Source organism: Culex pipiens, chromosome 2 (genome assembly GCF_016801865.2).
Source record: "Culex pipiens pallens isolate TS chromosome 2, TS_CPP_V2, whole genome shotgun sequence".
NCBI lineage: Eukaryota > Metazoa > Arthropoda > Insecta > Diptera > Culicidae > Culex > Culex pipiens.
This window is the reverse complement of record NC_068938.1, coordinates 42,818,832-42,846,688: the sequence shown is the minus strand read 5'-3', so window position 1 is coordinate 42,846,688 and position 27,857 is coordinate 42,818,832. Positions and strand designations below refer to the sequence as shown.

At 36.2% G+C, this 27,857-nt stretch overlaps 3 protein-coding genes and 1 pseudogene across 3 annotated transcripts; 2 read left to right on the top strand and 2 right to left on the bottom strand.

The window, feature by feature from the left end:
* Positions 1-10,789: 10,789 nt before the first annotated feature.
* On the top strand, positions 10,790-11,726 carry LOC120420901 (microfibril-associated glycoprotein 4-like). The gene is made up of 3 exons (XM_039584023.2): positions 10,790-10,945; positions 11,004-11,543; positions 11,598-11,726. The coding sequence occupies exons 1-3, from the start codon at positions 10,845-10,847 to the stop codon at positions 11,713-11,715; spliced, it is 759 nt and encodes a 252-aa protein (XP_039439957.1). The 5' UTR covers positions 10,790-10,844; the 3' UTR covers positions 11,716-11,726.
* Positions 11,727-12,791: 1,065 nt separating this feature from the next.
* LOC120420884 (uncharacterized) lies at positions 12,792-17,919 on the bottom strand. The gene is made up of 4 exons (XM_052706893.1): positions 17,849-17,919; positions 17,107-17,786; positions 13,548-13,572; positions 12,792-13,485 (listed from the first exon to the last, which is right to left on the bottom strand). Exons 1-4 carry the CDS (start codon positions 17,917-17,919, stop codon positions 12,792-12,794), a joined length of 1,470 nt encoding a protein of 489 aa, XP_052562853.1.
* Positions 17,920-18,661: 742 nt separating this feature from the next.
* LOC120420883 (angiopoietin-related protein 1-like) lies at positions 18,662-19,488 on the top strand. The gene is made up of 2 exons (XM_039584006.1): positions 18,662-18,732; positions 18,795-19,488. The coding sequence occupies exons 1-2, from the start codon at positions 18,662-18,664 to the stop codon at positions 19,486-19,488; spliced, it is 765 nt and encodes a 254-aa protein (XP_039439940.1).
* Positions 19,489-20,763: 1,275 nt separating this feature from the next.
* Positions 20,764-21,524, bottom strand: LOC120420886 (fibrinogen C domain-containing protein 1-like; annotated as a pseudogene).
* Between the last annotated feature and the right edge of the window lie 6,333 nt (positions 21,525-27,857).

Genomic DNA, 27,857 nt, shown 5'->3' with positions numbered 1-27,857 from the left:
ATTGAATTCTTGGAAATAAACATCACCTTGTCAATATGAATTTAAAAAAATCCTGTTGGTCTCGGGAGAAATTTGTGAATTTTATTAGTGAAATCTGGTGGCCTCCTTGTTGTAAATGATCAAATCAAATTTTTCTTAAGTATTTTTTCAAAAGGTTGTAACTTCCTTGAACTTTTTATAACTTTGGAAAAATCTCGTAAATATTAATAGTTTTTGAAGCTTTATCTGTTGCCACCCCATCGCAACACACCCGTCACGTCGTTGTTTTGACGTCAATCACGAGCAGAATTTACAAATTTCCCAGTGTCAAACATCTTGATTTCCACCTAGTCGTCTCAACCAGCAAGAAAAAGAATCCAAATAAAAAAGACGAAAAGACTCACATTTACTCCCTGATGATGCATATGGAAATTTATCGGAATACAATTTCCACCCTCATCGTGTCCAAATCGTCGTCGTTTCTCGGAGCAAATTGGCTTCTGCGTTACGTAAGGAAGAAAAAAAAAAACGAATTTGCACTCTCATCTCTGTACATCTCATTTTTACGAAACATCATCGTCCCAAAGACGACGACGACGACGGTGGCGACGCTCGGCGGCGTCGTCTGCCGAAATTAGATTATTTGCTGGCTGTCATGATTTCGTGATAAATTACGTGAAACCAGTTGGCAATTCAAAGCGTGAGCACGCGAGATATGATTTTCAGACTCTGGGACTTGCAAATTGTGATGATTCTGTGGAATTGATTTTAAAGATGATTTTACATTTTCAGAAACGATTTAAGGATAGAGGTTAGAAAGTTAGGTTAAAATTAAAACAAATATTAAAGCAGAAATAAAACAACTTGTTGAATATTCGATAAAAGCAGTTACCTTTTTTGTTAAATCAAATAGAATTCGCAATTATAAACAAGGACGTCTATGTTGTAAACGCACCAAAACCCCCCAGGACCACCCTACAAATTTCCGGTGATAGTGAGCCCGACAAGCTTCAAATCCCGTCCGAAGTGTGAAATTCGAATCACGTTACGGCAACCATTTAACACTCCATGAAATGGGATAAATCCTTTCCCAGGAGCGATTTCGCGTGCGCTCGAGAGCGAAATCTAGCCCGGATGATGCTGGGTGATGAAACACTATCGGCGGCGAGTAATAGGATCCGCAGGTGCAGAGTCGAGCTGAGATATTGAACCCAGCAGCACTCATCGGGGGATTGGCCCGGTTTGGAGAGCGGCGGAGGACAGTTTCGGATGGGAATAATGATGCAGAGGCATTAGTATTATCAGAAAGTTGCTTCTGCTGAATTGGTTGATGGTGTACAGAGACGAGCTGTGCGATGGCAGACTATAAATAAATCCATCTACGTTGGAGCCGTGGAGTTTGATGAACATGGGTGAAGTTCGAGGAAGTCTCTACGAAATCGGTTCTTTTTCTTTAATTTTAATTTTTGTATTTTTTAATCCGGTTGAAACTTTTTTGGTGCCTTCGGTATGCTCAAAGAAGCCATTTTGCATCATTAGTTTGTCCTTATAATTTTCCATACAAATTTGGCAGGTGTCCATACAAAAATGATTTATGAAAATTCGAAAATCTGATCTTTGGAGGGAAGTTTTTGATTAAGTTGTAGGTATGGATAATGACTACACTGAAAAAATATGATACACGGTAAACATTATTTTGGTGATTTTTAATTTCACCTTTTGTTACTAAAACTTGATTTGCAAAAACAAAACACTTTTTTATTTTTTTTTATTTCTGACATGTTTTAGAGGACATCGGTTTTTGGATTTTTTCATATTAAAAAGACCACTTTTAGACTTTTTGCAAATTTTGAATGTTGACATCACAGTTTGGAAAAAGTTATAAAAAACTTGAAGATTTTTTGCTGCATAAATTAATTGAGATTTACTTATATAAATATTATTGCCGATGGGCATGGGGATGGGATTGTGGCATAATTGTAATAATTTATAAAGTACAAAGCATTTTTTAAAACTTTTGGCTATAAAATTTAGAAAGTTGAAATTTTGTCTCCCTTCCTACATTTCTTTTGACTCGAGCCGAGTAACAAAAATTTTAATTAAAATTTTTACCGGCCTTATCACTAAAAGATAAATTTCCAATTAAAAATAGAAATTTAATAGATTAATTTAATATGTTTAAGAGTATTTTGAAATGGGTAGAAATACATCTTTTGAGCTATAGTGAAGGATGGTGCAAAATTTGGAACCAAAGTAATGTTTATTTTAGAAATAAGAAAATCAATCTAAATATAGTTTGGCCAGAATTCTTAAATGATTATGAAGGTAAAAAGCTGTAATCGTATAATACTTTACGATTATTCGTAGATTTAGTTGTCAAGTTTCATGCATTTTTTGGTGAATCTTTTCAAAAGGTATTCAATTTTTCCATTATAATTATGTTTTTTTATGAAGGAAACGTTCATGCAAAAAAAAAAAAAAACATTACTGAACGGTATAGGGTTTTTTTTTAAATTTTTTTTTTGAACTTTGTTGATAAGGCAGCTGATTGTTGAGATATACCCTCCAAAAATTTAAATTTGGTTAAGAGGTTGCATAAATGTAAATCGGCAAAAATGTAAGCCTTGACCAAATCGGCTCAAAATGTTGATGAAGACTCTTTAACCCTTTCAGACCTGAAAAAAAATATTGTTCCTTAATTAAATGGGAAAATGATTTTAGGACCATGCAACAATTATAGGCAAGTTTAGAAAATTTTGTTTTCTGGGTAAATATGAACCATAAGGCCTGAAAGGACTCGTGTGCATGATGGAGGCCAATTAAAAAAAAAGTTTATTATTATTAAGGAATGATATATTTCTTTGTTTTCTATGTAAGCAAATTTCAGTTTTTGATTTATGAATTATTTTTTTTAGAATAAAGATCTAAATTTTACTTTTCGCATGGCATAATTTTAATCATAAATTGTCTGTTACACATTTCAATTATGAAATATCTTGATAAAACTTTCTGTAGAGATTCAAAATGATCTTGTAATAGGATTTAATGATTTTTTTTTAATATGAAATTATGAAGTTTTATACAAGTTTGTTATCCCTTAAAAATTAGGTTTGTAATGAATTGATCGTTTCAATAAAAATAATCCTGTTTTTTGTTTTAATTCAAGTCTTACATTTTTAAATGCCATGAAATATTAATTTTGGACACGTGCAAAAATTGTTTTGATGATTTGATAACCCTGTTATTAGGTTTCACCACTAGATTGATGTATTGAAATCTTCAAAGTAGGATGAAAAAAACGTTGCAAATATTTTTCAAAATTTATGTTGATCCCCCTCAATGGCTCAAAAAATCAGCGGCCTTTTTTTGTTTTGTTTACTTGAAAGTCATTGTCACTACCAATATATGTAAAAAATAATCTTGATATCTGTTGTTTAACTCCTTTTTATTTAACAATACTTCTTTCGAATAAAAAAATACATTCAATCTAATCAAAAATCTTTCCAAATCATTTAAACATGAAATATCTCACCTCTTCAATTCGCATTTGTTTTTCTAATTAATTACCTGGAAATATAAACCCCCAATCCGGGAAAAGACCCCCCAGCCATCTCCCTTCACCCCTGATCTCGCGAAGGATTCCCGGGCCGAATGAGACACTGGAATGAAATATTGCCCAGCGTTCGCCAATATTTCATTGGAATTGTGCTCTGCCGTAGCCCGCGATTCCCGACGGGATATGTGATAGCATTATAAATGAGATACATTATCATGTGCTTTTTCCCGACGCAACCGACACGAATTTTCACCCGTTTTCAACATTATCGATCCGTTTTTTTTTGTGTGGTTGGTAATTGTGAGGTAAATTTTTGGCTTCCGCGGTGTTTGTTTTGAATTTGTATCAAATTTTCAATTCAATTATTAAAATTTGTTTGCGAGTTGCAAACACGTTACAGTTCGGTAACTGATTGGGTTTTTAATTTGGAAATTCCATTGCCTTTTGCATTCGAATATTTCATCGGTCCCAAATTCAACCGGAAACATGTGAGTGTGTGTGTGCGTGTGTGTTACGTTTCCATACATTGGCGAAGCATGAAATTATAATGTCGGATGGATAAAAATATGTGCCTGCTGATTCCCCCCTCCCTTCGTTGTCGAGTGAAAGGCAATATATTATTAATCGCCAATTGAAAACGATGAGAGGATCGGGCTTCGATGATGCACGGAGTGCTTTTTATCACAAAATTTGATTTTATTCAGTATTGGAGTTAAAAATTTGTTAACGCAATTTGTTGCTTTATTATTCCCAACTATTAAATTTCACATAAAAAAATTTCAAATAGAAAAATTAAGTATAAATCAGACAACAGAAAATATATGAAAAATGTAGAATTTAATAAATGTCCTTAAAAAAATTCAGGATAAATGCACTTTAAAATAATAAAAAATGAAAAACTTTAGTAAAAAACTTCCTAAACATGAACAAAAATGAGCTGTCAAAATGTTATTTGCAATAGTATAAAGTGTTACGCTCGAACACACCTTTGACTATCCAAAATCACGTGACTACTTGCCTTTATACAACACTCTGTCCTCCAACATTTTGCCGGTAGAACAAAAATGAAAAGAAAAGCGGATGCGAAATAACGCAATTCAACGAGTATTAAATTTGTTTTATGTGACGTGGAATTGTTCGGTGGTAACAGGGTATAAAATGTGACTGTTTTAAATGCAATTCATTTTGTGGTGTGAATTTCTTGTGGTGATATTCAAAATAAATTTGAACAAATTGATACAAGTTTTTTTGCATCAAGTTCGCAAAAAGGAAGGTTTGAAGAAAAATAATAATAAAAATAATTAAACCACCATCTCAACGACCCTCCGAAACAACCAGCAAATTGCTATCGCTAATTAGTCAACAGTTTTATCTTGCTGGAAAACCGTCCCAAACGATAACTCATTTCGGTCGCGAAACCGCCCATAATATTACCTGACTTGAGAGAAAAACTGTCCTCCTGAGCTCGAGGTGCTATCCTGCAACTTAACGACGCTGAAGCAACAACCTTTGCCTTTGCTTCTTGTGTTTTATTTTTCTGCTTTTTTTTGTTCTAGCTTCTCTCAGATCCTACACCGAAGATAAGCTCGAAATTTTCCGAATACCCGGGCGCAAAGACCCCCACCCAACTTAGTTAATTAATTTAACCCGCTTATTTCCCTCCTGCTTTTGCCACATTTTCACCATCTTTATTTCCCTCTGTGTGCTTCTCCAAGCGAATTGGATAAGAAAATTGTCACCGGTGAATGTTTGGGCCCACCGCGAGCAGAAGTTTTCACATATTCGAAATTTGCTGGCGAAAAGAGCATAATTCTTGGGTGCGTTAGCCCTGCTCTTGGCACGGAATAAGAGAGCAGCAAATTTTCCCTTTTCTTCTGTGTGTGTGGGTGTCTTTTGTGCGGCAGGTCGGGAAATATGGTTCGGAATCGTCGGCGTTGTCTCGTAGGAAAATGTTCTTTATTTCGTTATCTTTTTGTTGGCTGGATATTTGTGAGCGAGTGCACCCGGGGAGTTTCTTGAGGCTAACTTTATGATGGGTAGGGTTAACAGAGCAAGTTTTATTTTGTATAAATATTTGTTATAAATATTTAAGATTTTAAATATCATTTAACGATCGACATTAAAATTTTCACTCGGCGGCGGTTTTTTCACCGACAAAACTTCAACTTTGAAGAAGACAAAGATATGTTTTAACTTGGGGCTGTTCTTAGAAAAGTGCTATGCAAATATTTTAAATTCTGTATCTCGAAAAGGGATTTTCTGATCGCTGTGACGTCTTCGACAAAATTTTAGGTTATGGTAAGGACTTTTCGGGAAAAGGGACACGAAACACTAATTTTTTTTAAAGCTTTCTATCACAAAAACTCGATTTTGACCGACTTTATCGCTTTCGTTTTTTTTTTTTTTTGTATTAGTTGACAAAAAGTGCCACATTTTGAGCTAAAAGTTTAGTTTTTAGATTTCAGTTTAGTTTAGATTTTTTGGATTAAGTTTGGATTTTTAAAATAATGATTTTTGAAAAGTATTGAAAAAGCTTCAAAAAATCATTTCTGAATGTAATATGAAACTTGGATTTCAAACAGAGTTTTACAGATTTTTTATAAAATACAATGTTTTCGAATAAAAGCAACTTTTAATGAAAAAAAATAGATTTAAAAAATCACGACTTGCATTTCAAAAGGGCTTCAATGATTTTTTTTGATGAATGAAGCAATGACCCAATGATGTAAAATGGCTTATTTGGACCCAATCCAGCGATGAAAAAAGTTTCATCTAAATAAAGAAATACAATAAAAAGTCGATTTCAGGTGTTAAATGAATAGGTTCAATGTTAACTATTTTATGATGTAACATTACCTTGTTTTAGACTGAAAACATGGCATTACAGCAAAAAAGATTAAAATTTACACATTTCTTCAAATTATGATTATTATATAAACCTGTTTTTACATTAAAGATGTGTTTACGCACAGATGTAAAAATTCCAAGATTTTGTTTACTGTTTACGAAAGATTTAACAAGTTACTGGAAAATTTAAAAAAAAAATATTGGTTTTACTTTCAAAATTGACAGTCAATTGCATTTTGTTGTCTAAATTTGTCAAAAAAAAAACAAAATTAAAAAAGAATAGCCTAATTTTGTATTCCATAACATGATGTGTTGATGGCTGAAAGTCGATTAGTTTTAATCTATGAAAAATTTCACTTTTGTTTGTATTTCATGATTAATTTTCAAGAATTTTTGCGTGCGTTTATCTTCATTTGTTTTAGTCATTTATTTGTAGTTTAAGGCACATTCTTCATCCTCATTTTTTTTTTTTGAAGGAATTTGATGTTTTCAAGTCTTTTTACACTTTTAAATATAATTTAAACCATTAGCTTTCATGTCACAACAAAGTGTTTCAAAGCACAATCTGCAATGTAACCAAAATCAATGTACATATTAGTTAAAAACGGACACTGGCAAATTCACACGATACAAGTAAAATCATCAAACCTGAAATTGTTGAATGATTTCAAGAGGTATTTTTTTTTCAAGTGTTTTTAAAAGATTGAAATTTATTTTAAAAATTGGTATTGGTAAACTTTAAGATCAGAGTCTGTCTCTAGGCGAGGATGGGTCTTAGAGTAAATACAAAACTGCTTTTTTTTTCATCAAAAATACTATAACAATATTCGATAATCTGTATCTGTATCTGTATAGAGAAAGACTTTTGACATAAAACTGTTGGTTAACTTCAGAACTAGTCATAACAAAATGGCAGTACTCCAAAAAATCTGATGTTAAAAATAAACATATTTTTATGAAAAAAAAAAAAGATAAATACTTATTAAATTTTTATATGTTGATAAGATTTGGTGGAAAAATAATGTTCAGATTGAAAATTTAAATCGGCAATATAACAAATTTTGCATGAAATTGTTAAATATTTTGAATTTTATTTATAAATAAAAAAATAATTTTGAAGAAAAAATTTCTTGAAAACAGATATGATGCACAAAGGTACTTTTCGATTGCTTTGATTTTACACACAAAAATGAATTAAGAAATTTTTTGAGTGCATCTTTAAAACCTTTTATTAAAAAAATTCTCTTAATGAAACTTTTTCTTTTGATTTTTCTTATTTTTATTTGGATGAAACTTTTTTTTAATTCTCGTTTTTTAATGCAGATGAAACTTTTTCTTTTGAGTGAGTAAGCCATCTTGTATAACTGTTTCGGCATACAATGCTCCATACATTTTTGGGGGCTGTCCATTCATGATGAAAATATCTCAAAATCAAATAAATATTTTTTAAGCCGCCTTGAAAAGAAATCTTATTTTTGCAATTCTGAAAAAAAAAATTAGCAAAAAGATGAAAAATAAGCCCTGAGTTTTCATGTTTAGACAGAGAAAATAATTGTTAGAAAAGCTAAAAATATGAGAATGGCCACTTTTTTTTATAACATTTTATTAAAATGAAACAAATGCTCTAGTTGATTGCAATTTAATAATCAATCCACAAATGAAATTTTGGAAAAATCGATTAGTTTTTTTTTTAAACAAATTCTAATCTCCACCTAACTTAACTTCAAACTTTTGTCAAATTTTCCCTAGTTTTTGTAAAATTGCTTTAAAAGAACCTTATGTTACCAAACAGTAAATGAAAAAGTTGCAAGGGACACCAAATCTCTATGAACCAGCCAATCACACAAGATGTTAAATTGTTATTTCAGTAAATAATATGAATTGAGTTGAATTTAAATTCAAAAACTACTTATTCTACATTTAGTTTTGGTCCACTATAAATATAAAAAAATATAAAAATTGAAATAACAAGCCAAAGTCTCAACATTTGAATGCAAAAAGTGTTTTAAAATGCACTTTACACTAGTTCAGTTGTTTTGCAATCATTAGTTTTCAAAAAATGTAAGATTTGACGAAAACAAAAATTTTAGCAAAAAAAAACATTTTGCTATACTAAACAATGAACATTTTCAAAAATTTTAAAGAATTTTAAAGCAACCCAAACATTCTAAAAATGATTTTAAACGCAGGAAATGCATTTTAAAAAGAAATAAGCTGAGTGCACGTGTTTTTCCATAGAAAAGAAATTGGAGGGGGGTGGGGCTGACAAAAACTCATAATAAAATTTGTACCAGCCTAATCATAGTGAACAACTGTTTTTGTATATTTTCATTGTTTTTGTAAGGACATTCTTCAAATTTGTATCAATCAATATCAAATAATCAATGAAGCAAAATAGCTTGGAAAATGGAATCGATCGAGTAGCTAAGGAACGGAAAAACTTATTTTGATCAAAAGAATTAAATTAACAAAATCGAGCTAATTGTGGTCCCATTACCGCCGCAAACAGAGTTCAGGACATTTCCCGTCCAACATTTCTCCGCACGGTGTCCCCCAAAAATCCATTTCAATGAATTTTCCGAACTGTGTACTTGACGCCATAGGTCTGGCCATTCTCTACCCTTCTTCAGGATTCTTTCGATGGATCGGCTGCTAAAGTGTAGGTAGGTTAGAATTAGAGTTAGACTATTACATATGAGTGGAACAAAATACTTCAAAATTTTCAAATCAACATTCAATTATGTTTTAAACCCTAGTAACATTTCAGGTTTTAAGTAGGCCATAAAAGCCTATTTAGGTTATATGCGGGTTTCCAGAATAATAATACATAAAACCTTTAAGTTTAAAAATGTTAATAGGGAAATCTGCTAATTTTCCTCCAAACTACCGGTTCACGACTCCCTATGTTCAAATTTCCACCTCTCCGCGCCACATGTCCCCCGGTGGTGCCTCAAACCAACAACCGGAGGTCACTTTGCCATAGTGGCATTCCCTACCAAGACCAACTCTCGAAGGGGAAAGCGGAGCCGAGGGTACCGAAAATAAATTTCTTTAAATTTCTGGTGTTTGCGCTTTTAATTGCAACCGACGTCGACCTGCTACTCCTCCTTTTGAAAAGGGGTGGTGGCAGTGGGTGGAGTTTTCTTTTGTTGTTGTTGTAACAGACTGACGGTGGCGGGATGTTTCCAACAGGCAGCATCGGCCCCAACAGGAGAACGTCGTCCTTGGGGCACGTTTTCGGACGGGGAAAAAGAGTTGAAACAAGGAAAGAAAGTAAAACAGAAAGAACAAGAACAAGCTTCGAGCAATTAGTGCTTCCTTGTGTGCTGGTGTCGTTTTTTGGAAAGAGCAACGGGTTGCACTTTTTTTCTGGTGGTGGTGGAGTTGGGGAAAGGAACGACAGCATAGAGCCAGGAAGAACCGGGTTGATAAGCCATTTCCGGGTTCTTGTTTCCTCTTTTTTCGGGGATGGAAAATGGGCCCCTTGAAAAAAAAAGTGCGCTCTTGACGGCCAACATATGGTTCCTCGCAGGCACGTTCTCATTTGGAACTGTCGCTGGCGCTACACTAATGTTTTCACTTATGAGGGCTTTTTTGTGTGCCTCTAGTGAGGGAAATGAGCATGTGTGCTTGAAGGAGAATTCTACTATTTTTTTTATCAAGAAAAATTGTAGCATGTCGTACATAACCCCTTGAAAAAAAGCTGATATTGTTTACCCGAGCAGACGGAAATAACGTGGGAATAACATTTTTTGATATTTGAAAATACTAGGCCAATAACATTTTATGTTACTTATAACAAGATTTGTTATTCGTCGTTATGTATTTTTTGTTATTCAATTGTTATTGTAATAACAGACTAAAAACATTTTTAATTATTCTTCGAACAAATCTTTGTTATTATTTTTTGTTATTTTAACAACTAATCCGATCATCCCAATAACAGTTGGAAGTATCCTTCCATAACAAAAAATGTTATTCCAAAGTTGTTTTGGCTTTCAATAAATATCGGACCAATAACAAATTTTGTTGTGATAACATAAACTGTTATTAAGCCCTTATGCAAAAATGGATTTTCCAAGAAGATTCCATAACACTTTCTGTTATTTTAAAAATATTTGTTATTGAAATAGCATGAATTTTGTTATTACCGTCTGCCCGGGATGAGCACTTCAACAGATGTGACTTTTAGCTAGGAAGTTATTTGGATTTGTTGGCTTATTGATTATTATTAAATCCTCAATTTTAATACTTATTGAACTTGCATTCTGACAAATTAAGGTTCATATTTCTATAAAGCCAGCAATTATATTTTTTTCAGGAAGCTCGAGATATTAAAATTGTTCAGTTATCACCAATTCTTTAGATAACCTAATCGATGATTGGCTCGGAGAGCCTCAACTTGTGTCAACCTTTATGGTACAATAAAATCAACCATATAAAGAGTAGCAAGTTTCGTCAAATGGCAGTCATTTTGCGTCTCAAAATGGGTTTGATTACGTTACTTTCAGTGTCGGTTGTGCTTTTAGCTGCGCAGCTCTCCAATGCAGAATTAGAGCAAAGGTTTGTATTTTTATTCAGCGGTAAATATTAGAAAAAAATAAATCATGATCATCTCAAGTGCCGACCTCCGCACCACCTCCAACTTGCCCCAGTCGTGCTCGCAGGAAGCGAGTCGTCACTCGGGCGTCCAGCTGATCCATCCCCAGCCCGGCTTCGGCGAACCGTTCGCGGTGTTCTGCGACCAAGCTTACGAAAACGGTGACTGGGTTGTGATCCAGAATCGCTATGCGGGCTCGGTGCACTTTTACCGCGGTTGGGCCGATTACGAGCGCGGCTTCGGCAACATGAACGGTGAATTTTGGCTTGGCCTGCAGAAGATCCACGAGCTGACCTACTCGCGGCGGTACGTGCTGCACGTGCTGCTGGAGGACTGGGAGGGGATTCGGGCGGTGGCACGGTACAGTGACTTTCTGATGACCGGACCGGAGGAGGGCTACGAGCTGCGGTCGCTGGGCAATTACAGCGGAAACGCTGGAGATGCGATGAGTTACAACTTGGGCATGAAGTTCAGTACCTTCGACAACGATAACGACCCGGTGACTAGCAATTGTGCGGTGAATTTGAAGAGCGCGTGGTGGTTCAGGGCGTGTTCTTTGGGGTAAAGTAGAGGTTAACTGTGGTCAAATATTGTCTAACGTATTCTTTTTTGCAGCAACCTGAATGGATTGCACATGGAAGCATTGAACGTTACGTCCATGTTCTGGAACACATTCAGGGATGATTTCTACGGACTCAGAACTTCTCGGATGATGATTAAAGCTGTAAACTAGGAGCAACTGAAGTATGTGGCTAGGTTTATAAGTTCATGATAAGAATTATCTGTCCTATGAGTTCACAACATGTCACGATCCGATATAAAGGTAATAAAATGATAACAATAATTATTGTCATTGATTAAAAAGTATGTCAAAAGACCACCAATCAATTGAAACAAACCGTTCAAACCGCTTTAACCAGTTGAACCATATTGAAATTTTCCTACCATATGATTTTGGTAACGACCTTAAAACTTCTAGTTTTCATAGTAGCATGCTCAAATGCAAGTCTCAATTCATGGTAAGTATTAAAAATTCCAGTGAAATATGACAAAACACTTCTAGTATCCTTCATGCGATTGCGAGTCCGCCAACTCCCGGACAACCTCAAACCTGCCACCAACCTGCTCTCAGGCGTCAAGTCGCCATTCGGGCATCCAACGGATTCGACGATCCCTTCGAAATTTTTCCGCATGTGGCGTGATTACGAGCGAGGATTTGGCAACATATCAGGTGAATTTTGGCTTGGTTTGCGGAAGATTCTAATCGATACGAACTTTGCGTACTGCGTACTGGAGGACTAGGATGGAACACGAGTGGTGGCAGGGTTCAGTGACTTTTTGGTAGCTGGTCCGGAGGACAAATACAAACTGAGAAGCTTGGGAAGGGTTAGTGGTGATGCGGGACATTCGCTAAGTTACAATCTTGACATGAGCTTCAGTACATTCGACGAGGACAACGACACTGTTCCGAGTAATTGTGCCGTGAGTTTGAATGGCGTGTGGTGGTACAGGGATTGTTCAGGCAACACAAATTGAAAACATTTTTGAAAAAAAAAACTTGGTTTATTTTCTTTTTTGCAGTAACTTAAACGGATTGCATACGGAAAGTCTCAACGACGTCGATGTTTTGGAAATCTTTGAGAGGTGATTTCAATGGGCTTAAAAAATCTCGCATTTGATTGATTCGTATACTAAACTGAGTTCTTGCTATGCCAACTTGAGTGAAGTTCACTTGTGATTGTTTACAAGAAATAATAATAATACATTTCTAAGAGCGGATAGAAAAGCTTTATTTCATTATAAACTCAATTATTTCGTTGGACGAATCATCATTCTAGTCGCCTTGAGTCCGTAGTCTGTACCCTGGATCGGCGTCCAGAAGTTCACTTCCAAATCAGTTCCACCAGTGCCACCATTTTGGTACAGACCGTTCAGATTGCTGTCACCGCAGGTCATATCGATGTACCACCATCCACCCTTGTTTGATGTAGTGCACGTGCCCTCACCCATTAGTTCGTTGATTTTGTCAACAGTACTAAACTTTGTTCCCTGGATCATCAACATCGCATCATCAGTATCGCCGCTGAAGGTGCCCAGCTTTTTAATAGCATACGACTCCGCCTCACCAGCCACCCTAAACTCTGCGTACTTGGCATATTTAACGTTGTCACTCCAATCCGTCAACAGAATGACCAGTTCGTACTTCTTCGAGTAGGTGATCTCGTGGATCTTGTCCAGTCCCAGCCAGAACTCTCCCTTCAGGTTTCCAAAACCATTCTTGTATTCGGCCCATTCTCGCTCGAAGTAAACCGATCCATCCAAACGGTTCTGGATCACAATCCAACCTCCCTTGTCGTACTTTTGATCGCACAACACTTCGATCTTTGAGCCGAATCCGGGCGATGGTTGAATCTCGTGCACTCCAGTGAAAAGCTGCTTCAACGGAGGATCAGCGCAGGACGCAGGAATAAGGAAGTTGGTAGCGCGAGTAAGCTCGTCAGTCCTGTGGAGTTAGTAGAATATTCATATATTTTCCATATTGAAACCACTTCTTTAAATACTTACAGATTCTGCCCATAAGAACAGTGGACTGATGCGATTAGAACAACGACTGTCGCTAAAGCTACTTGAGTCATCTTGAAACAGTTACTGGATGAGTTCCTTGGTTGGACTGCGCCTTTATATAGTGATCTGACCAGGTTGGTGTCCCAATTTTATGCTCTTATGCACACGAGATAAAACATAACGAGATAGCAACTATATCAACATTGATTAGTTATGTTTGGATAAACATATTTTTATGTATGATTTTCCAAGCAAAGATGTCAACTCTAAGATGAAAGTATCATTGTTTAACCGGTGGTGGAAAGAGTCTTATCAGAAACATGTTTACATTTTTTGCCTAACTCGGTGACTCGGTGAGTCAGACGACCACTCGCTTTGCGTGAACGTCGCGCGACGGTCACAGCTACTCTTTGTGAAGTTCATAGGAATCACCATCGTGCGCGACCATCATCGCACAGTACGGGTAACGTCATGATTCGAAATCCGGACACTTAGTAGCATATCATTTTTGTTATAGCTGGCAAAAAATCATGTAATAAGTTGGAAATGTAGAAATATCATCAAATAAGCTGTTAACATCAAAACAATCGATAGTTTATATGAAAATTTACTAGAATTTAAGGAAACCGTAACCATAAATTTCTGCTTTGCCTTCCTGGCGCTTCGAACGCCTATGAAATATTTCAAGTGAAATGTTTCGCATTTTTGGTAAACTTATAATTTTATTGTATTTAATTGTTTTGGCATTAACTACAGCGTTCAAACAAACTTTAAATGAAAGTTGATGTTGTAGTTCATCAAATAACACAGTTTTGGCATTCATAATGCGAACTTATATCCAAATAATTGATAAAACAAAATGAAGTGTCCGGGTTTCGAAGCGTCCGGGAATTCGAATCATGACGTTATAACGTCATGATTCGAATTCCCGGACGCTTCGAAACCCGGACACCTCAGGGCTTTTGTTAATTTGATTTGGTTAACCGCGGTGGATTTTCTTGAAATAATTCGAACTGTCAAAAATCCACCAAAGCATCTACCGGTGGATACTTTTCTACCACAGATTTTTGTGCGATCAATGTGGTAGATGCTTTGGTGGATTTTTGACAGTTCGAATTATTTCAAGAAAATCCACCGCGGTTAACCAAATCAAATTAACAAAAGCCCTCTCATCTTGTTTTATCAATTATTTGGATATAAGTTCGCATTATGAATGTCAAAACTGTGTTATTTGATGAATTCTAACATCAACATTCATTTAAAGTTTGTTTGAACGCTGTAGTTAATGTCAAAACAATAAAATAAAATAAAATTATAAGATTACCAAAAATGCGAAACATTTCACGTGAAATATTTCATAGGCGTCCGAAGCACCGGGAAGGCAAAGCAGAAATTTATGGTTTTGATTTCCTTAAATTCAAGCAAATTTTTATATAAAATATCGATTGTTTTGATGTTAACAGCTTATTTGAGACCTAAAAAAAGCCATTCACTAACATTTTAGTCCAAATTTGTGCGATTCATTAGCAAAAACGAGTGTCCGGAATTCGAAGCAAAAGTGTCCGGATTTCGAATCAGCTTTTATCAGTGTCCGGGATTCGAAGCACAACAAGTCATTTTAATTTTCAAATTCTGATAAAAAATTGTCAGAAAAGACATATTTTGCATGCATTCTCTTAAAACTGACTGTTAATACTTAATACTACATCTTGATGATATTTCTTCATTTCCAACTTATTACATGATTTTTTGTCAGCTATAACAAAAATGATATGCTACTAAGTGTCCGGATTTCGAATCACGACGTTACACAATTTCGTAAAATAGTGCAATTTTACATAATAATATCGAAAACAATTTTGAAATCGTGTACCCATGGTGTGTATGGGTGTATGGGTGTGTAAGTGTCAATATGGCTATTCAGCGCTGTCGCTCCGTGCCATATTCTTCGTACACTTAGGAGCCCAGGGTGGCGAAGTCCTAGTAGATAAAAGGAAGACGCTAGTGGTTGGTACTAGCAAAGCGATATTGGCCGACAGTTATAAAGTCAACTTCATTTTCGTTTTTTTTGTTATTAGAACTTGAGAAAGTGTTGCTTTATCTTTAAACTTTGACACTAGTTTGAAAAATCTAACGATTGCCTATTTTTTCGTAATTTTTTTATTATTATTTTGTGATGATATTTAATACGATTTGTAGACATTTATCTATATTCTGAATAAAAAAAATATTGGTGTCTACCCGTAGTTGCTACGGGTCAATCAATAAATCACAGCGCCGGCTACGGCCAGTGGTAAGATAACGGGGAAGTGGATGGGATTTTTAGTCCGATACTTGAGTGATGAAGACCGCTAAATCGGCTGCGTCTTCGACAAAGTATCACGCGAGATTTGAGGAGGTTAGTAAGATGGGTGTGAAGCCAGGAGTAAGTGATGTGGCTGATTAAAGTTATTTATAGTCCCTAATTCTTCGTATGTTCTTATGATACGTTCGTTTGAAGAGCCATTGCGGGACACAGTACCGCATTCGTCGGTGCCAGTTTTGGTTCAATTGAACGTAATTTGTTAGTGTGCGTGGAACTCGCATGAAACTGTAAAAAGATCGAGTGTGGAACTAGAGTTTCAGTTCCAAGATAGCGGCGAAACACTTTGACAGTTTTAAGTGCGGCACTCAAACGAACGTGCCATTAGATTCATCTTGAATGCTTTCCAATTCGGTTCACCAAGCTGTGTGTTGAATTCAATATTCGCCTAACAAGTATGCAACCAGTAAGTCCTTGAATTCAACTTGCATTCAATATTGTATTGTCCTGTTCTAAAATTCACAGATTCCAATCAAGCTTCTTGAATTCTTATAGCTTTCTAAGTCCTTCTAGATAACTAAGCCTCGATGGTCTGGTGAATAGCATTTTGTCTGCTGACCTAAAGGACGGGAGATCGAACCCCGCCGCGAGTTAATGAAGTTTTTCGTTCATCTTCAATTGTTCAGAATTCCTTCTTTCCATAATTTCTCGATAGGAGCAGATAGGAATCGAACCCAGAACCTTCCGCTTTCAAAGCGAACAGCGTAAACATTCAGCCACGCATACCTCTCATTTATCTACCATCTGAATACATGCAAAAACATATTTTTATAAATAACACTTTAATAGCGATGTAAAACGAGTAAAAAAATTTTAAACTGCCTTTGTATTTTTTTTTTCGAATTGGGCGAGTACGCCACAAAAGTCCCTTTGACACCAAATTTCCAAACCATCACCATTTCAGACTGCAAATTATTGAAAACGCGATTTTTTCAAATGTTCAAAAATAGAAGGAGTCGTACCGGCGTACCGTAACGAGATATCGAAAAATGGAGCTTGGATTCGTGATGCAACAACCAAAATTACCCCATAGGACAAAGTTTCACGCCAATCGAAGAGGGGTCTGCTGTGTGAGTTGGCGGAGAATTACCCAAACATGATTTATTTTTTGTTTCCGGAATGTGCGTTGAAGAAGGTAAGTTAAAATTAGCATAAGATGTGGTAAATACGTTTATTAACTCAATTATTTCTTGGGACGAATCATCATTCTAGTCGCCTTGAGTCCGTAGTTTGTACCCTGGATCGGCGTCCAGAAGTTCACTTCCAGATCAACTCCACCAGTACCACCGTTTTGGTAGAGACCGTTCAGATTGCTGTCACCGCAGGTCATGTCGATGTACCACCATCCACCTCTGCGCGTTGTAACGCACGTGCCCTCACCCATTAGTTCGTTATTTTTGTCAACAGTACTGAACTTTGTTCCCTGGATCATCATCATCGCATCCGTAGTATCGCCGCTGAAGGTGCCCAGCTTCTTGATAGCATACGACTCCGCTTCACCAGCCATCCTGAACTCTGCGTACTTGGCATATTTAACGGTGTCACTCCAATCCGTCAACAGAATGACCAGTTCGTACTTCTTCGAGTAGGTGATCTCGTGGATCTTGTCCAGTCCCAGCCAGAACTCTCCCTTCAGGTTTCCAAAACCATTCTTGTATTCGGCCCATTCTCGCTCGAAGTAAACCGATCCGTCCAAACGGTTCTGGATCACGATCCAACCTCCCTTGTCGTACTTTTGATCGCACAACACTTCGATCTTTGAGCCAAATCCAGGCGATGGTTGAATCTCGTGCACTCCAGTGAAAAGTTGCTTCAACGGAGGATCTGCGCAGGACGCAGGAATAAGGAAGTTGGTAGCACGACCAAGCTCGTCAGTCCTGTGGAGTTAGTAGAATATTCATATATTTTCCATATTGAAACCACTTCTTTAAATACTTACAGTTTCTGCCCATAAGAACAGTGGACTGATGCGATTAGAACAACGACTGTCGCTAAAGCTACTTGAGTCATCTTGAAACAGTTACTGGATGAGTTCCTTGGTTGGACTGCGCCTTTATATAGTGATCTGACCAGGTTGGTGTCCCAATTTTATGCTCTTATGCACACGAGATAAAACATAACGAGATAGAGCAACTGCCTAGGCTAGGTCAACATACACACCTGGATTATGCAATTTAGAGATGGATTTTAGTTTTAGGGTTTCTTTGTTTACTCATTCTTAATCTTATTTATTCTTGAAAAAAAAATGTGTTTTCGAGAAGTCATTCAAGCAAACTTATTGATAAAATATTGTTTGGATCAAAAATGGAATAATTTCAGAAAATTTCATTGAGAAATCTTTCGCACAATATCTCCTTTTTTACCCGCTTGTTAGCTTAAAATTTGTATAGATGCAGTTTCCCGGTTTTGAGCATGAAGTAATATTTTCTGGGCACTTTCTAATGTACATTCAGATAAGCTAAGCTGTTTTCGTAATGATGTTGGAGTTGGGCTCTAAACCGCTATTCGTCGGGCAATCTCACCTTGATACCAACATTCATTGATTGTTCAAATTCTTCCTAGATATGAGTTGTAAAAATATTTAATTTACGATTAGACGCCCTTGTTTGAATTTCATAACTTGAGCTCTAGCTACAAAACTGGAGTATATGGAAAATTTTGTTTGCATATGAGCATAAAATTGGGACACCAACCTGGTCAGATCCCTATATAAAGGCGCAGTCCAAGGAACTCATCCAGTAACTGTTTCAAGATGACTCAAGTAGCTTTAGCGACAGTCGTTGTTCTAATCGCATCAGTCCACTGTTCTTATGGGCAGAATCTGTAAGTATTTAAAGAAGTGGTTTCAATATGGAAAATATATGAATATTCTACTAACTCCACAGGACTGACGAGCTTACTCGCGCTACCAACTTCCTTATTCCTGCGTCCTGCGCTGATCCTCCGTTGAAGCAGCTTTTCACTGGAGTGCACGAGATTCAACCATCGCCCGGATTCGGCTCAAAGATCGAAGTGTTGTGCGATCAGAAGTACGACAAGGGAGGTTGGATCGTGATCCAGAACCGTTTGGACGGATCGGTTTACTTCGAGCGAGAATGGGCCGAGTACAAGAGTGGATTTGGCAACTTGAAGGGAGAGTTCTGGCTGGGACTGGATAAGATCCACGAGATTACCTACTCGAAGAAGTACGAGCTGGTTATCCTGCTGACGGATTGGAGTGACACCGTTAAATATGCCAAGTACGGAGAGTTCAGGATGGCTGGTGAAGCGGAGTTCTATGCTATCAAGAAGCTGGGCACCTTCAGCGGCGATACTGATGATGCGATGTTGATGATCGAGGGAACAAAGTTTAGTACTGTTGACAAAATCAACGAACTAATGGGTGAGGGCACGTGCACTACATCAAACAAGGGTGGATGGTGGTACATCGATATGACCTGCGGTGACAGCAATCTGAACGGTCTGTACCAAAATGGTGGCACTGGTGGAACTGATTTGGAAGTGAACTTCTGGGCGCCGATCCAGGGTACAGACTACGGACTCAAGGCGACTAGAATGATGATTCGTCCGAAGAAATAATTGATTTAATAAACGTATTAATCGCACCATAGCGCACTATTTTGCATTTTACTGAGAAAGCACGTACCCATACTTGATTAGTTTACATCACATTCTAACTTATAAACCACGGTTGGACGTTTTTTCCTGAACATGCCAGATTTCAAGAGTAGGGGAGAGTGGGGAGACTTGATCCCCTTTTTTTATATCGCACATAACTCTGTCAATTTCTCACAAAACTATAAACTTTTTGCATGAATTGAAAGCTTAAACATTCATCTATGTTTGGCTAATAAGAGTATTTCATCAGATGAACTCTTCGAATCATGCCAAACGTTTTAAAAAAATATTTTAAACCAGCATTTTAAAAACGATAGGGGTAACTTGATCCCCCTTTCAACATTTTGAAGAAATCTTAAGCAAAATGTTTCTTATTCATCCAAACTTTTAATTTTCTATAGGTTACAGCAATTTCACATAAAACCTGTACGTTTGTGTTCAAAATAGAACAAGTTTAGTATGTACAATTTTTAAAAACTTAAAATATTATTTTTTAGACCAAAATTAAGCATGTTTACAAAAGCTGGAAATTTTTGTTTACAAAACTTTTGAAAAAAGGTTCAAACTGCAGTCAGTTATGTACAACTATACTAAAGGATACTAAATATGAAAACCCAGCCCAATTAATTAATCTTGAGGCTGATTCCAGTGACTGTAAAAATGCAGAGATCAAGTCTCCCTAAACGCACTTTTTTAAACAATTGATTGTAAAAATAGTATGACGATAAATTTAACATCAAATGCGGAATTGTTTTGGAGTTGATAAGTTTATCAAACAATTCATGTATAAAAAATATTTTTTTGAATAATTTTTGAGTGTTTTCTATACATATCAAAACAAAGAAAAAAGATCTCTTGGAAGTTTTTTGCAGCTCGTTTTAGAAAAATGTGTGTAACTCAATCTAAACACTTTTTAATTTTTTTCTTTGTTTTCTACAATGAGTTTTAGTTAATTTCGCACAACTTTCTAGAACAAAGCTAATTGTTTTACCCACATGCTGACAAGATACAGGCTTGGGATCAAGTGTCCCCGGGGATCAAGTCTCCCCACTCTCCCCTATCTACGTGTTTTTTTATTTTACACTGCAAGATTAAAAAAAATATTTTCTAATAATTTAGAATCTTTTTATTAATCGTACCCAAACATTCTCAAACAACCATTGCAGTATTCATTTGACAGGACGAATCATCATCCGTGACGTCTTAAGTCCATAGTTATGTCCTCTGAAGGCCTTCCAGCACATCATTGTTGCAAAATCGGTCACTGCACCTCTTAGATAAAGTCCATTCAAGTTGCTGGAATCAATCAAGATGGGTTAATCAAAGTTTTCAATTTCCTAGAATTGAATCTCCTCACCTGTAATGACAACCCGTGTACCACCAAGCACCTTTGTAAACAACCGCGCAATTTTCCTTCGGAGAAATGTCATTTTCCTTGTCTAGCGTGGACCATTTCATGCCCACTCCCCAGCTCAACGAATCACCGGCGGTTCCGGAGTACGTGCCCAAACTGATCAGTTTGTAGTCCTCTTCGGCTCCTGCCACCAGAATGTGGCTGTACCTGGCGTACGCAGAGATTCCCTCCCAATCGCTCATTAAAACGACCAGCTCGAACTTTTGCGAGTAGGTCAGCTCGTTGAGCAGAATTCTTTCTTCAAATCGCCAAACCCATTATCGTACTGCTTCCACCCGCGATAGAAGTCCAGCCTCCCTTGTCGTACTTTTGGTCGCAGTACACTTCAAAGGCCAGTCCGAATCCGGGCTGGGGCTGGATTTTGCGGACACCCGACGGGAGTGCCTTTAGTTGGGGATCAGCGCAGGACTTGGGCAGGAAAAAGTTGGTGCCTTTATCGAGCTCCAAAGTGCTGAAAAGTTTAAGATTTGTTGTGAATTGAGTTTAGAAAAAACAAACCAAATACAAACCTGTTATCCACTGCGTTGGCACAGTACACCGAAGCCAACAAAATAAGAACTGCTGCCTTGCTGATCGGAGCCATTGTGAGGGAATTAATGATCGTAGCTTCTCACAGGGCTTATTTTATACATCTTTGCTGGCCTTGCCTTTTCAGATAAGCAGAAAACCTTGATAACTTGTCTTGATAACAGAATCCTGGTAGTATTGCTACATGAGTGTACATGTAGTGCATCTATCCCGGGAATTCCCGGAACAAGATTCCCAGATTTTTTCCAAAACCGGGAGTTTAAATATTTTGTTCCGGGATTCCAGAAATTGAAAATAAACATCAAATTAGGTCTAGAAATTCAGATTTGGTTGTGGAAATAAGTAAACAGTTGAATACTTAGCAACCGATAAGAATTTTACATCATTTAATTTTCACCTCAGCCTGAATCGACAAGCACAGCCCCATAGAAAGTTTGCATCAATCGGATTCAAAAGTTATTTAGAACTTCCGAGCCCTTGTCAAATAGACGAGGACCCAGCGCGTATTTAGTTGGTGGTAATAGTATTCCCAATTTAAGTTAGCAATTTTGCTTACCAATCGAAAGAACGGGGGATTCAAGATTTTATATTTCCTAAACATTCATGTTGGGTATGGGAATCGAACCCAGGACCATTCGCTTACAAAGTGTATAACGTAACCAGTCAGCCACGGCCGCTCTTAAAAAATATTTTTCCCGTTTCCCGGGAAATTCAAAACCCTGAGAATTGGACGCCCTAAGTACATGATGCAAGTTTAAGATCTCCTACTCGGACCAAAATCTAACTCCTTGACCTGGATAGATAAAAAATCTTGCATCAGCAGCAAAAAACTAGTAAAATCTGGCGTGATCTGAATTGTGTTATCTATGTTATAATCTAAATAAGAGTTGATAACAAAAAGGGCTGGCTGTTGATAGTGTCCCCTTATAAATAATTAGTCAAAATGGAAAGAGAAACTTCACTAGCAGTTAAATTCATCACATTCGCATGGAGATTGTGATCCTAGCAGGTTGCAGCAGTTATTATTCTTAATTCATTAGGTAACATCAGAAGCGGTTGGTTGGTTAGTTATTCTTGCAACTATAATGATTTAGAAGAGATAATAACATTAGTATTTCTTTAAATTTACCGATATATATATCGTATTCATCAAGCTACCACTATCAATCGTTCCCAAATCCCAACCTAACGTCTTGTCTCCTCAGTCTTAATCAATTTAGTTGAACTGTTGAACGATTGCTTGGAATCGTTAATGGACGAACAGTTCTTCCGAATGGACTGGTGTGGACCAACTCATTCGGTTCTTCCTAGTCTCCATCCTACAAGCAAACCTAATCCGATGGGCTATTGTGAGTGAATGACGCACGTCGGTTGTTGCTGTTTTTCCGACCACTGAAAGTCTGGATTACAGATTTCCATACCACCTTCATTCAAACTAAATCCGAGACGTTCTTCTTTTCCGTAGCCCGGAAGCTCTTCGTCACGATGGCGTTTGGCAGTCCACTCGCCAGCCTGAGATGAACGAGAAAGGAAATTTCCTCCCGACAGGGAAGCAAAGATAGCTTTCCTTTTGTCGGGACTCAATCCATCATCGTCGAACTCATCAGCGTGGAACTTTCCCCCACAAACTCGGCCTTCTAGTGTGGACAGTGTGGGCGGAGGAAATTTATTTATGGATCGGCCCACCCCCACCTCTTGCTTCGTCCCTTTCGTTCCCTTTGGGATGTCGAGAGCTTTTGTTTTGTCGATTTATCCTACGGGAAGGTTGGCAAGGGGTGGTTTTGCGGGGAGGAGAACTTCTCGTTTGCGGGGAGTACAATGGGTGCAGAAGACTTACGGCGGTGGCGAGTCCATGCATGTGAGAATGTGAGATTGATTTGATGGGAGTTGTTTTTGTTTACTGGGTGACTGGGTTTCAGTGCCTCGTCGTGTGCTTACCTGGAAGTGTGGGAAAGTGAAGAATGGACATAAATTAAAAGTTTGTTCCGAAAAGCCTTCAAGATTAGTTGGAGTGGATTTTATTAGCTTGAGGTAGAATGCCAAATTGTTAAGTTTATTTTGTTTACTTTTCAGTTAAATAAATAGAGAATAGATAATCCTATCAAAAAACTTAAAAAGATAACTTATCAAATTCGAACGGAAGCGTGATTGATTTTTATTCTATTTAAAACGTAACAAAACATCTAACATTCAACTTAAAATAATGCTCAAACTAAGCAAGAAGACATTCGAATCCAAATTGTAGTTTACGCAACAAGTTGAAAAAAGAATATTTTTGCAGCACGACCCGCACACGAATAGCATAAATATGACGAATGGTGATAAAATGACTTAACGACCTAACAACAACCAAGGCCGGGAACGACGTTTTACTTCCCCATCCGATGGAAGGCTGGAGCAGATGGGAATCGAACCCATGATCATACGCTTACAAAGCGGACAGCGTAACCATTCGGAAATGAAATTTTTGTATGCATTTTACTTTTTATGTAGTTTTTTGGTGCTATCCCATTCTCCAGAATTCCATTCCCCAGAATGAAAAAAAAAAAATTGAAATTTCCCTTTAGCACTCTACAACCCAACCCCGCGTTAAGACGGGCTTCGATCTAAAAAATCGCAAAAAAACCATTTTCAACCAATTTTTTATCTAAAAAAAGCATTGAAAAGAAGAACTCTTAAAATTTTAGGAAGTTTATGAGTTGCAAAATTTAACTTGTTAAACGTGACTTTGCCAATGTTTTTAAAAATGTATTTTCTTAGGGGTCAAAAAATTTAAAAAGTGGCTGTAAAAACATGAAAAAATTAGACAGGCAAAATGTAATGATAGAAGATGGTAGAATAGGTCAAATACTGCTAGAAACAAAGATAAACTAAACAAGATAAATGGGTAATTCTCTACCAACTCACACGAAATCGGGAAAAGTTGTCCCGACCCCTCTTCGATTCGTGGGAAACTTTGTCCTAAGGGGTATCTTTTGTCCCTGATCACGAATCCGAGGTCCGTTTTTCGATTTCTCGTGACGGAGGGGCGGTACGTCCCCTTTCTTTTTTGAACATGAGAAAAAAGAGGTGTTTTTCAATAATTTGCAGTCTGAAACGGTGATGAGATAGAAATTTAGTGTCAATAACTTTTATGTAAAATTGGACGCCCGACGTACTCAAAATTCCGAAAACACGTATTTTTCATCGAAAAAAAAAACGCTATAAAAGTTTTAAAAACTCTACCATTTTACGTTACTCATTTCATTTAAAACAAAAATTTTCATTTGACACATTCTCCGGCAATGTACACCTTAGGATGAAATTTTGAAAAGCGTGTACGAGCTATTTGGGTATTTTTCCTCGTAAAAATTCAAAAATCTGTATCTTTTGAAGGAATTTTTTGATCGATTTGGTGTCTTCGGCAAAGTTGTACCTACCTGGATATAGACTACACTGAAAATAAATGAAACACTGTAAAACAAATTTTGGTGATTTTTTATTTAACTTTTTGTCACTAAAACTTGATTTGCAAAAAAACACTATTTTTAATTATTTTTTTTATATGTTTTAGAGGACATCAAATGCCAACTTTTTAGAAATTTCCAGAATGGGCAAAAAATCTTTGACCGAGTTATGATTTTTTGAATAAAAGGCACCGTTTTCAAGTTATAGCCATTTTTATGTAACTTTTTTCAAAAAAAGTCGAAGTTATTGATATTTTTTAAATAGTGCCCATGTTTGCCCACTTTTGAAAAAAATATTTTTGAATAGCTAAGAAAATTCTCTATATTTTGCATTTCTGGACTTTGTTGATACGACCCTTAGTTGCTGAGATATTGCCATGCAAATGTTTAAAAACAAGAAAATTGATGTTTTCTAAGTCTCACCCAAACAACCCACCATTTTCTAATGTCGATATCTTAGTAACTAATGATCCGATTTTCAATGTTAAAATATGAAACATTCGTGAAATTTTCCGATCTTTTCGAAAAGAATATTTTCAAAAATAAATCAAGACTAACGTTTCAAAAAGACCAAACATTCAATATTACGCCCTTTTGATATCGATTCGAAAAGATCAGAAAATTTCACGAATGTTTCATTTTTAACATTGTAAATCAGACCATTAGTTGCTGAGATATCGCCATTAGAAAATGGTGGGTTGTTTGGGCGAGACTTAGAAAACATCAATTTTCTTGTTTTTAAACATTTGCATGGCAATATCTCAGCAACTAAGGGTCGTATCAACAAAGTCCAGAAAAAAAATAGAGAGAATTTCCTTAGCTATTCAAAAATATTTTTTTCAAGAGTGGGCAAACATGGGCACTATTTAAAAAAAATCAATAACTTCGACTTTTTTTGAAAAAAGTTTAATAAATATGGCTATAACTTGAAAACGGCGCACTTTATCAAAATTTCACTACAGTACTTTTTGATTGCAAATTCGATTTTACATAAAAAAATGAAATTGAAAATTTTTTGCGACCAATATTTCGATTTTTTGAAAAAAATTTTATTGATTCAAAAAATCATAACTCGGTCAAAGATTTTTTGCCCATTCTGGAAATTTCTTAAAAGTTGGCATTTGATGTCCTCTAAAACATATCAAAAAATAAAAAAAATAAAAATTGTGTTTTTTGCAAATCAAGTTTTAGTGACAAAAATTTAAATAAAAAATCACCAATTTTTTTTTACCGTGTATCATTTTTTTTCATTGTAGTCCATATCCATACCTACAACTTTGCCGAAGACACCAAATGGATCAAAAAATTCCTTCAAAAGATACAGATTTTTGAATTTTCACATATCATTTTTGTATGGACAGCTGCCAAATTTGTATGGAAAATTATATGAACAAACTTATGATGCAAAATGGCTTCTTTGGGCATACCGAAGGCACCAAAATAGTATCAGCCGGATTAAAAAATATAAAAATTAAAATTAAAGAAAAATGACCGATTCCGTAGAGAACTGCTCAGATATCTTTGCATATCACATTAAAAATAATAAAATTAAAATGGCTGAATCATAAATTTGACTGACGATTATTCAGTGCTGTGTGAGTTGGCGGAGGATTATCCAAATGCAAAGAAAAACACTAAAAACAAAACAAGAAAAATATAAAACAAGAGAAGTAAAGTTTTTCGTAGAACAAAAGTTGCCTAAAACGGACTACTAAACAAGGGAAAAATAAAAAAAAAACGAAAAACTATTTTGGGCATTAGTTAAAGTTGAACTTTCCGTTCTTTAAAGAAGGGAAAACTATTTTAACTTGTGATAACTGGCACAAGTTTAATTTTCCTTCAGCAGTAATCCCTAGTAAAGAGAGTTTTCCCTTCTTAAAGAATGAAAAAATCAATTAGTGTCAGCAGTTTTCACAGGTAGGATTGGGTCCGTAAGTTTGACAATTTTGCAATAAGGAGACAACAACTTCCTTGGCTGCTGTGCACCCTGAACCCCGAATTTCACTTTGTTACCCATATTTCAAATTGATAAAAAAATTATAATTAAAATTTAATATTTTACAAAAAAACTCCAATAAAACCATGCATGAGCGTTTGATATCCATATTGCAAATTATTAAAATTTAATTATTTTCAAAAAAAAACAGTATTTTTCGATTTTTAAAATATTTAGTTTTTTTTGTTACATCCTAATGCTCACTTCACAATTTATTATACTGGACATGAAAATAGACAGTTAGACCATGGTGTCCACAGATCTGATTGTGTGTTTTATTCTTAAACAGACTTGTTAATTAAAATCTTAGAATATTCTTCGGCATACTGGTCATGTATTTTACATAACTCTCTTTACATTTTTTCAATGTTATCGTTGTTTTTATAGTTTTTTAAAAGATTGTTGTGTTATTTTGCAATGATTTTTATACATTAATTTATGTAGTTTTTCTATTTTTTTTAAATTAAACTAAAAATAAAACAAAATCATATGTGTTGATCTGTTCTTTCAAACGCGAGAAATCTAAAACAAGGTTTGGTGATGAACCAAGTAAAAATCCACACTTAATCAAAAAACTAAAAGTCCACTTAAATCCCCAGCTGACCACTGAATCGCAAAATCACACACACAACGGGATCACTCAGCTGAGCCAGGGTGTGGTGTCAATCTGACGCGCGTTTGTCACTTGACCGCTTCATCGGGCGTTCGCTCGGCCGGCCAGTCTCTGCTGATCCGTCCGATTGGACCAACTGCATTATTCATGGCCGATTGCATATTCAGCGCATCCGATGCATCGCCATTTTTGCACCTCCTGACCAGACCCGGCCAGGTGGAACGGATTATCATTTTCACCTTCATTAGAGTGACGCCACGTGGTGGATGCCAAGTGAAAAGCGCTCAATTATGTTGTGTTTTTTTTTCTTCTTCTCTTTTCCGATTTTATCTC